Source organism: Callospermophilus lateralis, chromosome 17 (genome assembly GCF_048772815.1).
Source record: "Callospermophilus lateralis isolate mCalLat2 chromosome 17, mCalLat2.hap1, whole genome shotgun sequence".
In the NCBI taxonomy this organism is placed as follows: Eukaryota; Metazoa; Chordata; class Mammalia; order Rodentia; family Sciuridae; genus Callospermophilus; species Callospermophilus lateralis.
In genome coordinates, this window is record NC_135321.1 from 24,213,073 (window position 1) to 24,236,835 (window position 23,763).

At 37.2% G+C, this 23,763-nt stretch overlaps 1 protein-coding gene across 2 annotated transcripts in view; it reads left to right on the forward strand.

Moving 5' to 3' along the window:
* Dym (dymeclin) overlaps window positions 1–23,763 on the forward strand; it is a 354,439-nt gene that overhangs the window by 270,916 nt on the left and 59,760 nt on the right. For both annotated transcript variants that reach the window (XM_076836810.2, XM_076836811.2), the window contains exon 15: window positions 10,585–10,767. In XM_076836810.2, the coding sequence (XP_076692925.1) occupies window positions 10,585–10,767 (183 nt within the window). The remainder of the gene's footprint in view (window positions 1–10,584; window positions 10,768–23,763) is intronic.

The window sequence follows — 23,763 nt, forward strand, 5'->3', positions numbered from 1 at the left end:
AAAAGACTAATTTCATACTATGAAAACACAAAAATAGATTTGAAAATTTTTATTTTATAGCCATATAATCATAAACACTGACAGCTAAAAATTTAGGTGCCTTTGAGGTTTTGAAAAGTATAAAATCCACTGACATTTGGACTGACAGTATCTTGTAGTGATGCTTTCTGTGGCAAACATTTATTGTTACCCTGAGGACCTTCAAACTGCTTTTAAAATTAGTTTCTGCCTCAAGAAATAAACTGCAAATTTAATACAGGGATTGCCTCCCAAAGTTTTGAATGGTAATTGCTGGGCAATAGGCAGTTTCCATGGCAACTTTAGTGATCTTTTGCTCTAATTGTAGCAGCAGACTGAGTCACCCCCATTGCCATTGACCTTGACTGAATCAGGAGCATTTAGTGGTTATTTAGACAAAATGTAGGCATTGGAACCATTCATTAGGCAACTGTAACTACAACTTTTTGTCCTTATTGTGAAATATGATTATAATACATTGGGTGTCAAATCAGGCTGTCTTCAATCAGGGATCACCTATATTTCAGCATTAGACTTGGATTATTTTTAAACATATTTCCTAAGGAGATTAACCATTTAGTGTAATAATGGCAGTTAGGTTCTTAAAGATCTCAGGTTCACAGCTCAGAGCATTTCATTGTAACTCACATATTTGTTCTAAATTCAAATTTCAGCATCATGGAAGCACTTCTTTGTTCTTTTTAAGTGCACACTACAGTACAAGTCAGAGAAAGGTACAGTTTATCTTAGTAGCGATAGTATTAATACATCTCCTAGGCACATCTCCTTCTAATGAGAAATTTTCATTCATGATTACTAGTAGGAACAATAGTTTCTTGAGCTAATATTCTGTATTAGACATTGGAGTAGATGTCTTTCATATTCATTTTCACTCTACCAGTTTATTGGTAAATAAATCAAGGTTTAGAGTCTTGCCCAAGGTTACGTAAGTAGTAGGTGGTAAAACAAGGATTCAGAGGCAAGTCAGATTGACCAGAGACTGGGCCACTAGCTTCCATGCCCAGTGAGGTTTAGTATCCCTCAGATACACTGGCAATAATTCCAAGTGAAAGAAATCAGTTTTTTCTTTTCTCCTACTTCTCCTTCTTTTTCCTTTAATGTTAAATTCCTTTGTAAGTGCACACTACAGTACAAGTAGTATACTGTAAATATCTTGAAAGAAGTATTTTTGAGATATTTCCGCATTACAAAACTAGACAATATTTTATAGTTCAAGGGTAAAGTAAAAGCAAAGGATTGCATTTTATTTTATCTTTATTTATGTTCCCAGTGCTTAGGATAGTGCCTATGTTATGGTGTTGGCCCCCAGTTAATGTCTGTAAAATCATTATCTTGTGTATTTTCATTGTAAAGTTCATTTCACTATATCTTTTTTGGCCAACTGAGAGGATCTGTGTTGTCAAATTTTGTTAAATTGTGAAGTAGATTTGCTTATTTTTGTCTAGAAGCAATCAAATCAAAACATCATTGATTTTATATGTTAATTATTGCAGTGACAACTTGCCTTTTGGAAACAAAACTCCTCACACTCGAGAGATTATTTGGTTTTTCTTTAATAATTAAGAAAATGCACTCTATACTATTGCCTTTCTCTTTTAGTTTGGTAATTATTTGAAAAATAAATTAGAGTGATAGTTAATGCTGTTTGAGATTAATTTTTTTGTAAACCTTAAACAAAACCTTATTTCCTGCTGCTTTGCTGGAAAAAACATATCCTTGCAGACATTTAGATTTTTACCCAATAAAGTTTGGAAAATCCAGAAGGACTTGAAAAATCATTGGGCTGCTCTGTTTTTCCCTCAATATTTATTATGAAAAATTTCAAATATACAAAAAAGTTGGGAAAAATGTGTTTACAATGAATGCCTATGTATCCACCACCCAGATTCCCCAATTAACATTTTATTCAACTTGCTTTATCATTACCTGTTTATCTCTGTTCTTCCATCAGTCTGTCCTATTTAGATGCATTTCAAAACTAGTTTCATAATCATTTCAATAGCCTCACATTCATTTGTCTATTTACACTATAATTTATGTAAACAATCATCTACTTTTGGGCACCCCTAAAAAAATGTCTACATCATATCCCGTAATCAGCAGATATGTTAGGTTACTTAGCAAGAGGGACTTTGGAGATAGAAATGAGGTTATAGACTTTAAAATAGGGAGATTAGCCTGGTTTGTCTATGTGGACCTAATCCAAACACATGAGGCCTTAGGGCAAAGAATTTCCTCCAGCTGAAGTAGAAGAGCTATGCGAGAGGAGGATCTCAAGGAGAGTCAAGGTATGTGGAATCTGACAGGCTGTTCCTGGTACGAAGACAGAAGGAGCAATAGGATGAGTAGTTCAGGTAGCCTGAGTTGCTAACAGAGACTCCTAGTGCTACCCCAAAAGAAAATAGGAAACTCAGTTCTGTTACCACAGGAACTGAATGTTGCCAACAATCTGAGTGAACTTAGAATTAGATTCTCTCCCAGCTTCCAGAAAAGAAACCCAGCCTAGCTGATTTTGGCCTGGTGAAACTGAACACAGCCAAATGTACCTGCAGAACTATGAGATAAATTTTATGTTGTTGTAAACCCCTAAATTTGTAGTAGTTTATTATGTCAAACTGAATTGAAGACTAATTCAAATTTGATGATCAAATTCAGGGGTTATTATATAATAAATATCATGGGACTAAATCTTTAAGCACAATCTTAATTCTTAGGAGAAATTTGTAACATTAAAATTGCAGAGACAAAAAATCTCTGTAGCTTTGTACTACGTGGTGTTGTTAGAATATGTCTCCCCTGGGCTCCTTTTCAGAACTTTGAATAGTCCAACCTTCAGTCTCAGTTTCTGCCATCTCCTGTCCATTTCTAGAGCCCTTTGCACTGGCCTGGAGGCTAGCACCCCTTGAGGGATTTGCACAGTCTACTTCCTGGACTTCCTGGAGCCTCTCTTCTCCAAGAGTTCCCCAGTGCTGCCAGAAGTGGTTTTTAAATTCTCTTCTGTAATATCTTAACAGTGGAGAGAAGCCCTGAAAGTCCTCTTTGCACTAAAGATGACATCAGACTTGATCTGTGAACCCTGCTTGATCTGGTTTCACCTCTTGTCCCAACTCCCCTACATTTAGTATTCACACCTAACTGAATTTTCTAACCATGTTCCATTTCACTGTTAGGCTTTTTGTACATGTACTTCCCTCTCCCTTTCCCCTTTCCCACAACTTTTACAGGCCTCTGCCTATTCCTAAAATAAGTGCTCATAATCATTACTGTGTAAAGAGCCCTTTTACCTGCTAAGTAAGGCTGCAAATGTTTTTGAATACATTATATTATCTAATCCTTACTTCCCCTGAAATAGGTAGTATTTCCATTTTTCAGATGGGAAAGCTAAGGCTCAGAGAGTTTCAATGAATTGCTCAAGAACACATGGCTAGTATATGCTAAAACTGGGATTCAAATCCTGGCCTGGCTGCAGAGTTCATATGTCTAGCCACTCTGCTGTACTCCCCATACCAAGTCAACCCCACCCTACCCCAAGGCACCCATAGCCCCTGATACTTCCATCCATTTAGGATGTCTGCCCTCTAAGTGCTAACCTTAGTGAGACACAAATGTGTCTGAATCACCACTCCCTCACCAGCACCTGCCAGTGCTTACCAGTTGTATAGGCCACTGTGCTTAGGGACTGTATGATTTCTTTTATGCATCTCATAATTTTCTGTTGAATACTGGACATTGTGAATAGGTCAAAGGAAACTGGGGTTTAAAAGTCCTTATGCCTCTGCTGTGAGTGGGTTTGCCTCTGTTGTTGGGACTTAAGCTTTTAGGGTTTATATCTATAGCGCAATACTACCTTCAAATTTTCCCCACAGTTGTTACTTTATACTTCACGAGATGGGTCTGGGGTGTCAGAGGGAGGTTTTTTGTTTTGTTTAAGTGTTCTTTTGTTGCCCTCTGCTTTCAGCAGTCCATCCAGTTGGGTTGGAAGAGGGATCTCTTTGTTATACTTGTCCGTCTCAATCTTGGGGAGTCCCTAAATGTGCCTGAATCCCAGAGGTTAGGCATTCTCAGACTCCCTGTCCCTTACCCTTGGGGCAGACCTCTTCTTGATACAGGTAAGGAATTCTGAACCCAAACTGGTTTCCTGCCTGAAATCCCAGTTTTAGAATTTGTTTTGCTTCTATTCTCCCACCACTAGAGTGGGTCTTTGCCCATATCCTGGAGGCATGAGAGTGTCTCATACCCATTCAGGGACAGGATGGGTTATGTATATACTCGCCTAGGAGCAGTGGAAACACCTGTGTTCTTGGCTTAGCTTAAGGCTCTAGGCTTTTACATAGAATAAGAGTGGAGTCTGGGAAGCCCAAAAGTCTTGGCATCTGTCCCCAGCAGCAGCTGACCACCTTCTGTAAGCTTGACTGATGGAGTGACTTCCTTACATCTCCTTTTCCACACACAGCCTTTCTCATGTGCTCTGGTGGAGACCTGTGGAAAAGTGCTCTCAAGTAAGGGCCTTCCTCACTCCACCTGGGGCCCAACTTTCCAGCTTCCCAGCCTCACCCAGCTGACCACACTTAGCCTTTACAAATTCATTGGAAGTTTAGCAGAGAACACAGCTTCCTCCCGTACTCAGTCTAAGGTGTGAGAGTGCCTGTCTTTCTTCTTTCCTTAGAAGGAATTCATTTCACTTGGTTGCCTTGAAATTTCTTTTCTCTGACAGCAAGACTTGAGATTTTCTAAATTGTCTGGCTTTTCCTCATGTTAGGAGTGGATGGAGAGGCTTTTTTTCTTTTTTTCCCCTATATCCTAAGCAGAAGCCCAAGTTCAGTCACCTAATAATGTTTCCTGGCATTGTCCCAGAGAACCCATTTACTTTACATTTGAAGAAACTGAGGCCCAAGAAAGTGGCTTGCCCAGTCAATGAAAAAACTGAGACTTGAACCCAACCTAGAGCTGCTCTCTGCTAACTTGCAGCTGCACCCATTTTTCCTTTTTACTTCAGGTTAACAAAACCCCCATGTATGATTCTTTACTGCCTTTCTTAGCATCACTGACTCTTTCTCAAGCAAGAATTAAAAATGGCACCAAACATTGTAGGTCTCTGAAGTCAATGCAGAGTCCTTGACAGACAGGTTTAGAGATGATCTTCTGCTGTCCCCACATTGACAATGGCAAAGATAATTAACATGCACGGAGAACAGAAGCAGCAATAAGTTCTTCAGTCTAGAGTGATTATTTTGGAACTTAGCCTGGCATGTTTGTACTTTCAAGGGGCATTGATTTTCTTCTAAAAACTGACAATGACTCCATTCAAGGTGATGGGATAATTGAAAGTAAATTCTGAATTTGAGGTCACTCTAAAGATTTTTCTACACTAATTGCATTATTGGTTATACTCATAATTTTTTTTCTGAATTCAGTATTTTTTACATTCCTTATGAAATTGAGACTTCAGAGTAGAGAAATTGTTTAAAATCACATAAGCACTTGTTTTGGCAAATAACTGAAACTCAAGTGACTTACCAAAGGTCACAAAGCTAGTTATTAGCAGAGCTGGGACCCAATTGGGACACTGGGACCTAAGTTGGAGTAAATGGAGGCACTCAGTAGGAAGTCAAATCCATTAAAAAAAAAAAAAAAAGCACATCTTCCCAGAGTGCCATTTTACCTTTTATAGAACATGAAAGGGTATTTCTTTTTATAATAAAATACTAATACATTTTTAAAAGAATGAAAATGAACATTAATTCTTAAAGCATTTAAATTAAAAAACGAAAAATGTCAGGCTCTGGTGTATACTTAGTCTCTCCTTCTGGGAGAAGGGCCTGGGGAAGGGTGGACAGCACTGTTTCGTACCTGCTTTTCTGTACCATGACCTGTTGAGGTAATCTAATTGTTGGGGACTGCAGCTTCATTGAATTTTGATAATTTTCCAGATGTGGGAAAACGTGCAAACTTAAGTCAGTGCCCTGGTGGCCACCATTATCTTGTCCTGTGCCACCACTGCCTGCACAGCAGTGACTTGTAAATAGCCACTTCCCAGGGTCCTAGTGGAGGATCCTGGGCTCCAGGAAGAGTGAGTGAAGACCGCTTGGTTTCTATTCCCTTGCAGGAACAGTGGGGCCCAAACACTGCTCTCTTCTCTCCACCTGCCCCTCCCACCCCTTGATGAAGGTTACCCATTGTCTAAGTTGGTCACAGGATCTATTCTTCAGCTGTGATTTTGTATGTAACACAAAGCTAGTTAGAAGCTTGATATTTTGGGACAAATCCAATTCTGGCTACAAATAACATGGTCACAAAGCTTTGCAGTGTGTGTGCCAGTGAATTAACAACGCAAAGATAACAAGTCTGTCACCGGAGGATTGCCTTTGAAGGCCAGTGGCTCAGTGACTTTAAAAAGGCCCTTGCCTACACATTTCCTCCTGCTCCCTGCCTTTGGCAAAGTCCTATTAATTTTGTTGAAGGTTTTATTTTCTGCTGAAAATGCAGGAAATTTAGACAACTCTCTTGGAATCCCCCCAAAACTAATACAAACAAGATACATATGCTCCTCCTAAGGAAACTAAAAATAAATTATTTGAAACTATTTAACTGTATAAATTCCCTCTTAAAAGGAAAAGGAAGTTTATAGAATGAAAGGCATCTCTGAGTGCTGTTAACTGGGTAAAATATTCCCACAACTGCCAACTTGTCTATTAGATATTAAATTACTACTTAACATAGAATTTGTTGGGCTTTCATTCCCAACATGTTCAAATAAAACATGAAATGGGAATCTTTTTTTTTTACATTGAAATTGCAATGAAGTAAGTATGCACCCACTTTTTTTTTTTTTTAATCTAGGCCTTATTCCTGTCACAGAAGCCATATGTACTAAAAAGAAAAGACCATGAGTACAATAGATGAGGTAACATATATCTTGTTATCTCTGCATATTTTGTTGCTCTGTCAATGAGATTTTTATCTCTGACAAAGCTAATTTTGACAGCTCAGAGAATACATGGTTAACTTTTAAAAGCATATAATTTTTATAAAATTTATTTTATTCTATAAGGCCGTTTTCTGCATAGGGTTTTCTAGAAGACTGGTTTTATAAATAAAAGTAAAAATTGTGACTCAAATTTAAAACTTAGAAATGTGACTTCCGAGTTTTGGGCATTTGTGGTAATTATATTAGTGGAGCAACTTTAGAAAGACATTTATCTTTTTTGTTCTTTTTGTAATAATGTCTAAAGTTACAGTGATTTTTCCATTTTAAAGTACTTTAATAATATTTTTGTTTTTATTTTGGAGCATATTCATATGGTGCTTACCTGGTGTTACACACTGCTTTAAGGGTTTTTACAAATACAGCCTCATTTAAGCTTCTAGGGAAAAAAAATTGAGGGCTGGGGTTGTGGTCAGTGGTAGAGCACTCACTCGCCTAGCATGTTCGAGGCCATGGGTTTAAACCTCAGCACCACATAAAAATAAATAAAATAAAGGTATTGTGTCCAACTACAGCTAAAAAATATTTTTAAAAAATATTAAATGGGGGCTTGGTACATAGCTAGCAGTAGAGTTCATGCTTAGCATGTGCAAAGCCCTCCATTCAATCCCCAGGCACCAAAAGGGGGAAAAAATGTTAAATACCATTTGAAGTGTTGGCACCCAAATAATGATTAAATTGGACAACTCTTTAGGTCTATTTAAATGTTGAAATTTGGATGAATTTGTAGTTTTTCTAAAAACTCTCTAATCAATTTGTTCTAATTTTTTATCATTTTACAAGTGGTCATTATTGCCCAATAATGCTTTTTTAAAATGAAACATAAAAGACATGGTTAACTGCCATATCCAGTAGTGACCTGCACCGGAATCTAGTCATAGTAGCAACTTAAAGACTCAAATAGCTTACAAATTATATTTATTTTGATAATTTTTCTTGGAAATTAAAATTAGCCAAAAGGTTGATTATCTTATTTTTGGTAAACATAGTTTACCCCTTTGACCCATGATTATTTCACAATCTCCTTGATATCTTAAAGCTAAAAATGATCTTCCAACAGAAATGGAAGGACCACAGAGCATGGTTTCTAGGAACAACTTGCACTGTAGGAACTCTGGCTGTTTCATAAAGATAATTAAAGTAGTGGTTAACACTTTATTTCTTAAAGTAGTGGTTGTTACTTAAAAATGAAAATGAATTTGTTGCAGTAGTATATGTTCTGTGTTCCAGGATAAGCTGGTATACTTGAAATGAACATTATAGAAGGAAAGAGACTCTAGCTCTAAAGGAAGTAGCTTTAGTGTCTAGTGTTGAGTATGTTTTGTGATGTTATGATTCTTTGACCAGATTCTAAACTTTCTAACTCAGAATTAAACTAAAGAATTACTAAATTGAATGAAATGATACATGTAGCAATTTTTGGTACTATATTTAGAACATAATAAAACTAATCAATGTAGATAGCTGACTTCAAGTAATCTCATTTAATTTCTCAAGGAATCGTTCCTTTGAGAGTAGTTGTGAAAATAACTGTAGTTGACATCCAGCTGTTGCAAGTTGGTGGGGCTGCTCCGGTTGTGTACAGCCCCATCTAATAGAACTAACAGTGTCTACTAGTTGTTAAATATTTAGAATTTCACCCCTGGGTATATCCAGGAAGGAAACTGACCCTATCTCATAAAAAGGATAGTTGTGCTGAGGTCTGGAAAGTCTTTGTGTTGAAATTTTAATAACCTAAATTATAAGTTTACATGTTAAAATAGATTTTGACAGAAAATGTAACCAGCTCCTCTTTAAGTTTAACTTAGTATTCTTAATTGTGTATAATTTTTCATTTTTGTTACCTTGTTTCACAGCATGAAAATATAGAAGTGCCTTTTATCATGACAATACAGCTAAATTTAATATCATATAAAATATCATTGCTACATCTTCCCACATTACATTTTCAATTTGAATAACATTAGAAACTATATGTTCTTGTCATTCAATTTACATATCTGTAGCTGAATATAGTCTGTAAAAGGTAACATTAGAACTTATGATAGAGAAACAACATAAAATAAGTTAAATAAGATATCTAGAAATGTTTTTAAATATATAAGGGTTAAAATAATTCTTAAAGAGCCTTCAGTCAGATTGATGCAAAGTAAAAATTAATGCAGAGCATTGCATATTGATCTAAAGTTTTTAGTTTATACTTTCCTGACTTAGGAATGAAATAAATGGTCAATATTTTAGCTTGGGTTTAAATGAGCAGGTCCTGTTTGAGGGTTGGGTATGTTTTCCTTTTTGCTTCAGCAAATTATTTAATTAAATATTGAGAATAAATGATGTGTTTGAAAGTAGAAATTGTAATCCATCAACAGATAATCCTGTAAACATAAATTTAATATATTAGACTTAACATAAATGAGTATATGAAATATTTATTAACATAAAATTCTACAGGAAGCTAGTATTTTGGACAACTTTTGTTTCGGAAGTAGTCATACTGAGTTGACTTTTAAATTACCTGAGAGAAAATTCTGAAACTCCATATCTTCTCCTCCACTAGTCATTCAAATACTAGGTGAGATGAAAATACAATTAAGAGAACTTACAGTTTAGATTATGTTGTCAGTTTCAAATTTGAAGCCTGATCTCCTCCCCTTTACAATAAAAACATACCAATAATAGATGAATCATAATAAGGAAACATTTAAAATACATAGCCACACCTAAAAATGACAGGGATGTTTCTTGATGAACCCAAAACAGAAAAAGCACTCAAAGCAGGGAGCCAGAGAACCTGCTACCCTTGGGCCTGGCAGGCAGCAGGAGTAGTTGGGAGCTCAGCCTACTCCTGCACGCAAGAGTTCTGGAGATCTCCAAGGTGCCAGGACCACACTGGGCCACTTTCCTGCTGGAAGCTGGGAGCTGGACTAGATCTTTCACTAAAAAACTTGCTCATTGCTTACCTTGAGTTTTGATGTTGGCAAATCATTTTATATTCAGATTCCCAAAGACTGCTAACTCTAAGAAACAGTGACAAAACCACAAGCTATTTATCTGTAAATATAATGGTTGAAATGACAGTACAGAAAACTGAGGTTACTTCCTGATTTAGGAACTTTTCTGGGAAACAGTAAGATCCCCCCTTTACTAATTTACATTGTGAAAGTCTAATGATTTAGGATGAGATTGCAAATGAGGATCTGTTGAAGCTGAGTAAGCTCTAAATTTGCTTCTAAATTGGTGACTCTATCATTTATTCATATTTATTATATGAGATTCCTAATTATCACCATAATAAGATCAAACAATTTTAATTCAAATCCTTTAGTAACTGCTAAAACTAATTCTAGCATTCTGTTGTCATATATTACCTACCTAGAGTAACTAAATTAATTTTTAAAAAGAAAAAAAATTCTAAAGACTCTTGATAGAAATAACCATGAACAGCTCTCCTACAAGATCTTTTTAATGCTGCTCTAGTTTTAAATAATTACCTGAATTTTGATTACTTCTATAGCAAGGAGGAAACCACTGATTCTGTGTTGGGGTTTACGTTCTCATAGGCACAGGACCTCAATGTCATTGAAGAAGTGATTCGAATGATGTTGGAGATCATCAATTCCTGCCTGACAAATTCTCTCCACCACAACCCAAACTTGGTGTATGCACTGCTTTACAAACGCGATCTCTTTGAACAGTTTCGGACTCATCCTTCATTTCAGGATATAATGCAAAATATTGATTTGGTAAGTTGTAAATGAAGGTATTTATTATTTTTTTAAGTACTAAAGTAGAAAAGCTGTAATTTGACAAACCTTGCTATGAACTCTCTACAACAGTGAGTCCTTTCCTTAAACTATGTAGCCTATGGTGTATAAGAATTATTATTGCTTTGCATCCTAGTTTTAATGGTTTTGCCAATTCTGTAACGGCATCTCAGTATGGTTTCAATTTGTAATTCCTTGATTATAATTTTATGTAACAATTGTTGCATTCCTGTGTGTGCATACGTGTGTATATGTATTAAACACACACATTAATAGAATTGAGATCATACCTAAACAATTCTCTGTTCTGTTCTACTTAACATTTAGATCGTGAACATTTTTCTGTGGTATCATCAGTTCTTTGACCCATACATTTTAGTACCTATCTGGCCTGCATTGTAGATATCCTAGAATATATTAACCATTATCCCATTGTTGCCACTTTTGATTATTTTCAGTGTTTTATCAATTCATGGTTAATGAACTGTTTATTAATAAATCTTAGCTCACATTTCGAAATTATATTTTTAGTGTCATAACTGGAATTTTACTGGTTTTGCCATCAGAGATTATGTATATCTTCAAGATTCAACATAGGCTGCTAGATTGCTTTCCAGAAACATTGTACAATTTATGCATCTGTATATCATTATATATTTCCACAAGTGACCTGTGAGAGGATCTGTCTCACTACACTTTTGCAGCTTGGAGCATTAAAATTATTTTAATGTTTGTCTTTTTTATAGCAAACTGGTATTTCATCATTTTTATTTTTATTTTTCTAATTACTAGTATGATTGAAAATTTTTTACAGGTCTATGAACTTTTGCTTCCTGTCCTTTCCAAAAAGATTTTGATTAAATTTTCTATTGCTATTTGTTTTCAGATCAAATTTGGTTCCATAAATATTTTTTGAATGACTAATGTGATTCATGGCATTAGACACTAAAGTTTACTAAAGAGCCAACACCCTGTTTTTGTGTTACTTACATCTAGGAAATTATTTGATAATAAACTGTCACACAAGCAAATATTATAATTTCAATAATAACTAAGCATAAGTATGTGCCTTTCACTAGAGTGTCTATGCAATAATGGAATTGTTATATGACCTGTCTCATACCCTAAAGGGTTTACCCTGGAGTATATGTTAATCAACTTTGCAGTCGCTATAACCAACATACCTGACAAGAACAACTTAGGGGAGAGAAAGTTTATTTTGGTTCATAGTTTCAGAGATTGCTTTGGTCCCAAGGTGAGATAGAATGTCATAGGAGAAAGGAGTGTTGGAGGAGTGCTGCATCACAAATGACAGCCAGGAAGCAGAGAGAGGGAAGTCGGAGAAGGGACCCAGTTCCTCCCGCCACGCCCCACCTGCCTACAGTTACCACCCAGTCCATTCACACTAGGATGGACTGATGAGGTTACAGCTCTCACCATCCATTTCACTTCTGAATATTCTGCATTAACACAGGGGCTTTGGGGGGAACATCTCATATCCAAACTGTACCAGATTTTACCATTTTACATTCCAGGCTACAGTGTATAAGAATTCCTGTTGCTTAACATCCTAGCTTTAATAGTTTTGCCAATTTTGTAATGGCATCTCATTACAGTTTTAGTTTGTAGTTCCTTTTTTACTGAGAATGAGTATGTTTCATAGGTTTAGTGTTCATTTGGATTTTCTGTTTTGTAAAGTGCCTATGCAAATCTTTTGCCAGTTTTTCTATTGAAGTATTTATGTTTCTTATTAATATTACACTTTATTACTATATTCCATTATGCTCTAGATTTTTGGTGTCTAGCAATCACTAACACAGCTACAGAGTCTTCTAACAAATGTCTTCTCTCAAAATGATAAAAGAGATCAGGGGACATTCTGCTCCATATTTCCTTGGGGATCTGATTCTTGCTGCACACAGTGTGCTCTGGTTCTCCTGCACAGCTACAGTGGCTTCCTGGGAATTTCCCTCACTGTTTTCCTTTGGTCAAACCTAACTCCTGTGTCTTCCTCTTTCTTGGTTTATGGTTTCATGTTTGTAGACAGTTTATTATCATATACTACATTAACTTTTTGGAAAAGGATGATATGATGTTGATTTTTTTAAAGTTGATACATAATTGTACATATATATAGGGTATAATGTGATATTTCAATAAATGTATATAATGTGTAATGATTAAATATGGGTAATTTACATCCTCATCACCTCAGAACATTTATCATTTCTTTGTTGAGAACGTTCAAAGTTCTTTCTTCTAGATATTTAGTATTTATTTATTTATTGTATTTTATTTTTTGGATACTGGGAATCAAAGCCAGGGGCACTTAGCCGGTAAGCCACATCTCCAACCCTGTTTTATATTTTATTTAGAGATGGAGTTTCACTGAGTTGCTTAGGACCTCACTAAGTTGCTGAGGCTGGCCAAAGATTTTTAAAAAATGTTTTAGCCTTCCTGCTTGAAAATGTTTTTCTTCTTCCTTTATGTATGATCTATTTTCTTGAAGCTTTTCCACTTCTTGATCTTGTGTTCTCAGGTGATTTCATGATTTGCTGAACCTTGGTTAATTATGTTAGGCACTTGGAGGAGGAAACTGAACTCTAGACTGGGTAGACGGTGGCTTATAGTTAAATAATTAATGTTAATTGTATGCTTTGGTAAAAGATGAGAATGCAGAAACACCAGGGATGGGCAAAACAATCCCTGCTCTGATTCTGACTTACAAAGAAACTGTCCAGAAAGAAGGCAGAGAGAGCCTTCATCCCTTACTAACAGCTGATCCTAACAGCAGTCTTATGGATTATAATGTTGAACAGAAGTGGGTTTTTTTTGTGTGTGTGAAGGCAACTTTAATAGACTATTTATTTATTTTATTTATTTCTAAAAAAGCTACTTTGTACCACTGTAGATTCATTTCTATTTCTTTCTTTTTTAACATTCATTCATTTATTTGTTTGTTTATTTATTTTTATTAATGTGGTGCTGAGGATTGAACTCAGGGCCTCACACATGCAAGATGAGCACTCTACGGCTGAGTCCCAGTCCCAGCCCCTCATTTCTGTTTCTTGCTCGTTCTATTTTTAGAAGTAAAACGCTTGTTTAATATTCATGATACCTCAGAGTAAAAGTTTAACAAATTTCTTCCTTATACACCAGAAATTGTCCTTGAGTTAAGCTATTCCTCACTCAGTTCATTAGAAAACTAATGAAAGTGGATGTCAGCTGCGTCACCAGTGTCCCTGCTATGGTAAAATGATAATATGATAAAATGATATGTGATGGGTAAGCTGAGTCTGCACTGAGAGGAACTATAAATACCTGATAGGAAGCAATAGCTTTGGGCTTCTCTGAGCAAGAGAACTCTTATAACCAGGCATGTTCTTTTCAGGAACCCAGAAGCTAAGACTTTCACAGGGTATTGTTTTCAATTTGAGACATGGTTTCCAAGCTAGGGTGCCTGCTGCATCCACCCATAGCAGTCTCATTCTCTTGATCTGAACTGTCATTGAGGGGCCAAATTTCAGTCCCAAAACTATTGTAAGGATTTTCAAGGAAAACAAAAATCTGTGGCTATGTTATTAGCATGCTTTTTTTTTTCCTGACCTTTTATCCTTTTAAATTAACCTGATGTCAAGCATGGCCTTTTATGGTCTCAACATTCTTGATATGTAATTGGCCTAAGAATATCACCCAGACATAGGCATTGCAGTGGTAAAATAGTATGTTCTTATATTTGTTTATACATGTTGTCACTTTCAAGCTCTAGGGTAGAGCTTATTTCTGGTTTTCCAAGATTTATCCAGATCTTTACATCATAAAAATATTTAATATATCCTTCTTATGGTTTGGATATGAAGTATCCCTGAAAAGTTCCTGTGTTATTACAAGGATGTTCAGAGGTAAAGTGACTGGATTGTGAGGACTCTAACCCAATTAGTGCATCATAGCTTGAATGGTAACAGAACAGGTGGCTGGAGGAAGTGGTCACAGGGGGCATGCCCTGGAAAGGGTTGTTCTTTTCTGTGACACCTTCCCCACTTTCTTCTTTTCTTTGGGGTACCAGGGATTGAACTCAGGGGCACTTAACCTCTGAGCCACATCCCCGCCCCTTCTTATATTTTATTTTGAAATAGCCTCGCTAAGTTGCTTAGGGCCTCACTAAGTTGGTGAGGCTAGCTTTGAACTTGCAATCCTCCTGCCTCAGTCTCCTGAGCTTCTGGTAATACAGGCGTATGCCACTGTGTCCAGCCTTTCTCCACTTTCCCTCTGCTTCCTGGCCAGTCATGAGGGGAGCAGCTTTCCTTCTCCTGGACTATCCACCATGATGTCCTGCCTCACCTTGGGCCTAGAGCACTATACTCAGCCCACCTTTGATACTATGAGCCCAAATAAACTTCCTCCTCTAAATTGTTCTCATTGAGTATTTCGGTCACAGCAATAAAAAGCTGACTAACACAATCCTTTTCAACCTTTGTGTTTCTAATCTTTGTTGTCCTATTCATTTGAATCTGCCTTAATGACAGTCCTCTGTTACATCTATATCCTAACTTATGCCTTTCTCTGGCACTCTCTGATTTCAGTTTCTTTTTCCATACCTTCCTTTTTGTTTTGTCTTTTTTTAAGGATAGGCACCTGAACTATGTACTGATATATGCCTGATAATGTACACCAATTATATTCGGGGGTAATGCTCTCTGATTAATTCCAAAGAACTTTCACTGGGATTGCCAGTGTTTTCTTTGCATTTCTCAAAAGACTAACCCAGAGTTCTCTGACCCTCTCCCATGGTCTTGGATGTCATAGGTGATAGATTATTATACGATAACATATCATTTGGATTATTTAGCTTTAAAATTCTATTTAAACCACATCCAAAAACACCTGATCCTGTTCTCCTCCTCCTTTCCCTCCTATACCTCCTCCTCATTGTCATTGCTAGCTTTTATTGCATGCCTGCTAAGCATTTACATGCATTATCTTAATCCTAATTTAAAAATAAACCTGTGAGGTATATTACATTTTAATCCTCAATTTACAGATAAAGAAACCAGTTTAGAAAGATTAATTAACTTGTTCACAGTCACACATTCAGAAAGTGCTAGAGCCAGCAGTCAAACCCAGATAGTCTGGCGATAAAGCAAGCCAGTGTCTGTAGTTGCGCCTGATTGCGCTCCTGCTCGCCAGCTGCGCCTGCAGGTTCTCATTGGTTTACATGTTTACTCCCTGCAAATGTCTCATCAGACCTACATGCCTCGAGCTTCCACTATTTACTTTCTCCCTTGAGATCACTTCTAACAGTGTCAAATCAGTCTTTATGCCACCATTCATAAACGTGAAGATCATTCTTACCAACAATGCTATTGACAAGCTTAAAAATGTCTTTGAACAACTATATTATTTTTGTGAGGACATACAAGAACCATTGAAGCACTTAAATCACATCCATTTGAAACAGTCTCAGAGAACAGTACAGAGTGCAAGTGAGGAGGTATAGTAAGGGCCACACTGTATATAGCACTATGGAATTATAAAAGCAGTGTATTCATTTGGACATATATCCAAACATGTGCCCCCTGTGCCAACTTTCCTGTCAGTGTCACAAGAATAAGTGACTTACTGATACTTCACCTGTTTCAGTAAAAAGTGCATTGTCAGGGTAACCCTTTGACTAGCTACTGCCTTGTGAGGCCAAGTGCTTTCATTATCTCTTTTGCTCCCCTTAAACCACATAAACCACAGTTATCATCCCATTCGACAGATAAGAAAACCAACTACAAATCCCCTCCCTAAGCATCACTGTCTTAGGTGATCACTTTATCTGCTCACCTTGATCCTTGCTGGTTTTTTGCATATGCAGATCTCATTGACTTTCCCTCCCTCCCTGGGAGGGAGGCAGTGCAGGGCCTAGAGAGGAGAAATAAATCGTTGGTAGAGTGTCACTCAGCCTCTGAGTCACTCTACTGCTTGAATCCAGATCTTCTCATTCTACATCCCATGTTTTCATTATTCACTTGGAGAAACAGACTCAAAATGAGCAGGTTTTTCAGCAATTTTTTGTCAAATAACTATCATCCAAAATTGTACTGGGCGCACTGGAAATTCTTTAAAATTTTTTAAATTCCTTTCATGTATTTAGAAAAGAATTGTAGTTGATAAAGATGTAAATAACATTTCTGCTTTTTGCCTTTTTCAGCACTTTACCTTCCCCCTACCTTCCTAAATACCCTGAAATTTGGGCTTAAAAGCATGCCTTTTTTTCTTTCATGGAGTTAACCTTGAAAAGTATTAGTGGAGGAGACTAGGAATCTACTGTTATTTTTAGCTGACAGGGAGTTGAGAATTGGTATTTTCGTTAAGACATCAGATATTCAGCAGTACTGAATATCTGAGACAGGAGTGACTAATCCTGGAGCACTTCTAAGTTCTGCAGAAGGAACAAGACATGTTTTTCAAGTACCCACATTTTTATTACCCACTGGCCCCTCTTTTTCCAATCCCAAACATGGGATGCTGTGATCTGGTTGACATAAGCAGCAGGACAAAGCAGAACTGCCACGCCAAACAGGAGAGTTCAGGAGAAAAGTTTTTTAATTGCTTAAGGCCTGAAGTGGCTGAATGTGAGTAGAGAACAGATACAATGAGCTCTAATAGTCATATAATATGGTAAAGGCAAGAATTATTTTATGTCTGGGCAATGTAAAATTGACTTTAGAACTTGTGTACTTCCATATCTGACCATCCTTACTGAGCACCAGTTAGCTCATTTTGTTGTCCATTTGACAGTTCATAAGTGTTCAATAGGTTCAATCATAATTCTTGATTTTCTCCAAAATACAAAATTAAAAATTTTCTTCTGCAGCCTTCTTTATCTCATTTATCTTCATTTACTAAATAGCATCAACATGCTCATGGGGAAAAAGAAGAACAAGAAGAAAGGGAAATGAGAATGAGTTGGAGTAGAAGTGGGAGATTGCAGATTTAGAGAGTGGTCAGGAAGAGCCACTCCTTATTGCCCCCTGGCATGGGTAGAGACTCCTTGTGTCTGGGAAAGATAGAAGGAAGCACCCCCTACTTGCCTACTTGTGGGGAAACAGCAGGAAACTGCCCTCGCCCCAGTATCCTCCAAAAGTACCGTTAGAGATGTCCTACCACAAGAGTCACCGCAAAGTTCCGTTGCCATTGGAAAAAAGGCAAGAAAAAGCTGCGAAAATCTCAAGCTGTAGGCCCAGCTATATGTAGCCCACTTAAGACTGAAGTCTTAGGACAGCAGGTCCAGGACAACACAGGACCCAATGCCTCCTGTCACCAGTCTGGCAAGTTCTGAGTTACAAGCAGCAGCAGAGCAGCAGTCTGCCACAGGGAAAAGATCCAGAGCATGCTTTATGACCCAGGCACACGAGAAAGCAGAGAGTAGAGCAGGAACATTGAAAAACCTGTGGCACTTTAGGTCCTAACTAAGCACATAACATTATTAGAGGATATGGTGTGCTCAGTGCAGCCATAGCAACAGAAAAACTCAAATCTAGCTTACCTTCTGAGTAAATTAGCTTGTGCCAAACCTGAGCTAAGAAGAGATATTCCCTCTAGCATAGATTTCACCTCAGTCTCTACAGTTCTGCACACTGTGTCCAACACATTATGTGGCACAAAAAGGCAAGAAAAAAGTAATTGTCTAGAGACAGCCCAACTAGACTCAGTGGTGATTCAGATGGAACTATCAGAAAGGGACTTTATGATCAATACAGAGGGAAGATCTAGTGTGACAATCAACAAAGTATGAACCATGGCTCAAATCCAGCCTGGGACTGGTCTTTGTACAGCCTGTGAACCAAGAACATCTTATGCATTTTAAAGGGGTGTTTTAGAAAAGAAGAATAGGTATCAGAGACTGTGTTATGACCACAGAACTGAAAATATATACTGCCTTTACAGAAAAAGTTAGATTAGGTGACAGCTGTGTAAACAGATGTATAAACTCTAAGAAAAAAATCAAATGGGAATGCTAGAAGTAAAAACCTTGGCATGACAGAGTTGCCCTGACTGACTCATTAGTGTGCTTGAGCATAGTCAAAGGGGGAAACATGGGATTTTGAATATAGGTCATTATGAATTATGTAAACAAAGTAAGAAAAAAATGTGAAAAATGAGAACAGAGCCAGATATGGTGGCATACACCTTCAATCCCAGCTAGCTGAAGGGCTGGGGCTGAGGGATCACAAGTTTGAGGCCAGCCTTAGAAACTTAGTGAGACTGTGTCTCAAAGTAAAAGGACTGAAGCCGGGAGTGGTGGTGCACACCTGTAATCCTAGTGGCTCAGGAGGCTGAGGCAGGAGGATTGCTAGTTCAAAACCAGCCTCAGCAACAGCAAGGCACTAAGCAACTCAGTGAAACCCTGTCTCTAAATAAAATTCAAAATAGGGCTGGGGATTTTGTGGGTCAGTGGTCGAGTACCCCTGAGTTCTTGTCTCTGGTACCCAATAAATAAATAAATAAATGGGCTAGAGATGTATCTCAGGGGTAAAGTGCCCCTGCATTCAGTTCCCAATATGTCAGGCAGGGAGACAAAGGATGTAAAAGAGCTATAGGGCAATATCAAATGATTAAACATACATAATTGAAGTACTAGAAGGAAAAGAGAAAAAGAACAGGTCAGAAGAAATATTAGAAAAAAGAATGGCTGAGAATTTCCAAAATCTGAAAGATATCAAGCCAAAGATTCAAAAATCTAAGAGAAACCAGGAAAAGTTCATTCAAAAAACAAAATAGAGGGTGTGGGTATAGGTCAGTGGTAGCGCACTTGCACAGCATGCTGGAGGCCTGGGTTCAGTCCCCAGCACCTCCCTCTCTCCCCCACCAAAAAAAAAAAAAAAAAAAAACCCACAACACACTTTATAATTATATGTCTTAAAAACAATGAAAAAAGAGAAAATGCAACCAGAGAAGAGAAAAATGTAATGTACAATATTATATACAACAGGAATAAAGATAATAATAGAACCTCTGCAAGTCAGATTAACTGAGTGACATCTTTTAAATATCAAGATAAAACAATCTTGCTAACCCAGAATTTATACCTCCCACAAATATCTTTAAAAACTGAAAACATAATAAAGACATTTTCAGACAAAAATGGAGAACATGTATTGCTAGCAGTGTATACTATAAAGAACTGCTAAAAAGAAGTTATGCAGACATAAGAAATAACATACCTGATAGAAACTTGAATCTACAAACAGATATAAAGAGTTCCTGAAATGGTAAAAACTAAGGCAAACATAAAAGGCTTTTTGTTATTGTTGATTCACTCTATATAATAATTGACTTTATAAAAGAGGTTATCAAATTTTTCCTGTAAGTGGCTAGATAGTAAATATTTGGGGTTTTAAGGGCTACACTGTCTCTGTCACAACCACCCAGCTCTACTGTTAGAGTTTAGTAGCAGTCATAGGCAGTATATAAACGAGTGGGCATGGCTGTATTCCAGTAAAACTTCATTTATAACTTTAGACAACAGGCCAGGATTGGCCCATAGGCTGTAGGTTGCTCTTGGACAGAGTTTCAGAAATCCTCGGACAATAGCTTAGCAGATTGGCCATATATCAAAAGAGTAATGTATTGTGATCTATTGGCATTAATCCCAGGAATGAAGGCTGGTTCAGCATTAGAAAACTAAATGTAATTCTTCATATTAACAAACCAAAAAAGAAAAGCTATATGATCATATCAATACATGCAGAAAAAGCCTTTGTTAAAACCTAGCATTTTTTCACAATAGAAAAAAAAATTCTGCAAACTAAATATTAGAGAAAATTGTCTCAATCTGGTACTAAGTTTAATATTTCTGAAAATAATAAAACCTACACTTTCTGAAAAAGAATATTTATATATAAATTCAACTAAAAATCAGAGAGGTTTTAGCCAGCCCTCAGCAATGTATTAAGCTGGTGATCTTTTGGTTTTAACCTACAGACTTTCCTGGAATTTACTTTTGATAAATTTCACTTGCTGTTCTGTTTGGTGTAGTTAAGGTGACCTTTGCCACCAAACTAAGTTCTGACAGATCTTTCACCTACATGCAGTACAAAATCAGAAGTAGAATTCCAACAAAGATCATGATGATGTCAACTGGCAGTGGTGATAGCAACATGCATAGGTTCCATCATTAACAGACTGCTTCACATGCTTTATCATTGTTGGTTTCTATGCCTTACACAAAGCAACGCTGTAATTTTGTAAATGGTAATACTGAAATACACCTAATAATGATAGTAGTTGACATCATACAAGCACCCACTATGTGTAAAGTACTTCTCACTTCGCAGAGGGTAACATTTATTTTTCACAGTAGGCCCATGAGGCAGGCACTATATTTTTTCCTTGCTTATAGATCAGGACCCTGAGATATAGAATTGAATAATTTGCCAAGGCTTAAGGTTTAGCTGGGATTTAACCCCAAGCTTCTGACATTGGGTAGGTTCTTTGAACCACTGCATGATTCTCCCTCTGGAAGGAGTTTGGTGTCTGGCAGGGCTCAGTGCTACTAGATATCCAAGGCAGGGCCCAATTTAGTCATTTCACTTTGAGTAGTTTATTGTCTAATGTACCCTGTATCTGACCTATGAATTATACATGTTTGAGCTACCTATCTTTCCACTTACATTCTGAAGACAGAAAATTGTTATTTTTCCCTGTAAATCCTCTGGAGGTCTCCACTGCTGAATGGGTGTTAATACATGTATTGATTAAAACACAAAAATCCAGGGCTGGGGCTGTAGCTCAGTGGCAGAGGGCTTGCTGAGCATGTGTGAGGCACTGAGTTTGATCCTCAGCACCACATAAAAATAAACAAATAAAAATAAAGGCATTCTGTCCACCTACAACTACAAAAAAAAAAAAAAAGTTTAAATATTCTCTTTAAAAAAAAAAAAAAAAACAGGGGCTGGGGCTGTAGCTCAGCGGCAGAACACTTGCCTGACATACAAAAGGAACTGAGTTTGATCCTCAGCACCATATAAAGATAAACAAAATAAAGGCATTCTATCTGTTAAAAATAAAAAATAAAAAAACAAGTGATCACTCTATTTTGACTCTTGGGAGAATGGCCAAGGAAGAATATTTGCCTGACTAGTACATACACCTACCTCAGAAAAGTTCATTTCCATAAATCTGTGCTGGAATGATCATTCACGGGTTTCAAGACAGGCAGTCAACTGTGATTTTGTCATTACTTCAAGAGTACATTGATTAATCAGAACATGGCATTGGGCAGTCAGGATTCCAGGCTAATAGCATAGTGGGAGGTAACTTGCTATACTTGGATTTCATGAGTTGCAGACAAGTAGGGCAGGTGGAGAAAGTCATGAAGCACGCACCATAGAAAAGTACCTTCCTTTGAGTTACACTAACAAAGCACTCATTCCCATTTTAGCTGAAGGTTTTATTTTTTTTTCTGTTGCTATATATTTGTGCAGACATTTTCAGAGGAAAAAAGTTTATCCATTTGAACAGTCTTAACAGTTGCTATGCAAGTTTATAAAAACCACATTATCTTTTGTAATCATCATCACTAAAGTTATATGCACGTAAAATTCTAAACTGGGCGTAGGAAATACAAGTTCATATCCTTGGGTGAATTTTTTCACATTCTTTGCTGGTATTTCACTCTAGTTCTATCTGAATTTTTTGGCTAAGCACCTACATCTTTTAGCTCAAATGTTTCCTGTTTTAAAAAAAAAATAACAACTATTAAGCCTGGTACATACACCTGTAATTCCAGCTATTCAGGAGACTGAGGCAGAAGGACTGCAAATTCTAGGCCAGCCTGGACAATTTAGCAAGACCCTGTCTCAAAATACAATGGCGGGGCGGGGCGGGGAAGCCTGATACATAGTTCAATGAAAAATCCTAATTAAGCCTGTGCTCCATTTTGCTACATAAAAATTGCTGTATACCAGACCTGAGTGCTGTTCTGCTCCTGACACGGGCGGGACTCTGGCCCCTCGTCTGTCACTGATCCTGTTTACTCCTCAATAGGACAGGGATTTTTTTTTTTTTTTAATCAGCCTCATAACATTTCTGTAAGAATGAAATAAATAGTGTAGGTAGAGCCCATGGTCCATAGTAAACATTCAGTGCAGGTTCGTTTTTTTTCCTTCTTGATGTATAAATTATACTTCCCTTCTGGAAGTGGTAGTTTTGTCATTTGCTAAAATAGTGTCAATTTGAATGCAAAAACGTTAGAATGTCAGCTTTAAAATATACAAATGAGAGTTTGGAAGAAGAAGTCTTCTTAGAACCTAAGCCTCATGCCCCCTCTGCAAGTCTCCTAGTGGGGTGTAAACTGCTTGGGACTTAGAGGCAACTCATTGTAGGCCACAAAGGGAACAAAACAGGACTGTCATCTCATCACTTTGTTATTTGGTGATGTGAGTACTCACTCTTTTGTTGGCTCATAATGTCTGCCAGGGTATGAATGTCATGTGTTCCCCTCAGCTCTGATTACGGGCATTTTGTTATCTTGATCATCAATCTCCTGAGTAAATGGATGCACCAGAGAAGCAGGGCAAGAATATGCCAACGCTTTATTTGTTCATTTAAAAATAAAGAGATTTCGTTTTACTGATGGTATTGGCACAGACAACACACCAGGGATCAACTCCAGAGCTCCAGGTGCCCTGAGGGAAGAGAGGAGAGAGAGTCAGCACGCAGCCTGGCACATGGGCTCTCACCTTGTCACTCCTCTACAGTTCATTGTGTATTGCGTTCCTGGTAATTGCCCCCCAGACTGAAGGTAGCACAGTAATAATATCAATACGCGACAGAAGACAGTGGTAGAACTGACATCCCCCTCCTCCTAGAGCAGGTACCAAATGTTTTGAATAACCAATAAAATAAATAAATAAATAAATAAATAATAAATAAATGAAATCAATATGGAAGCAGTGACAAACCAACATAATCTCACAAGAAATG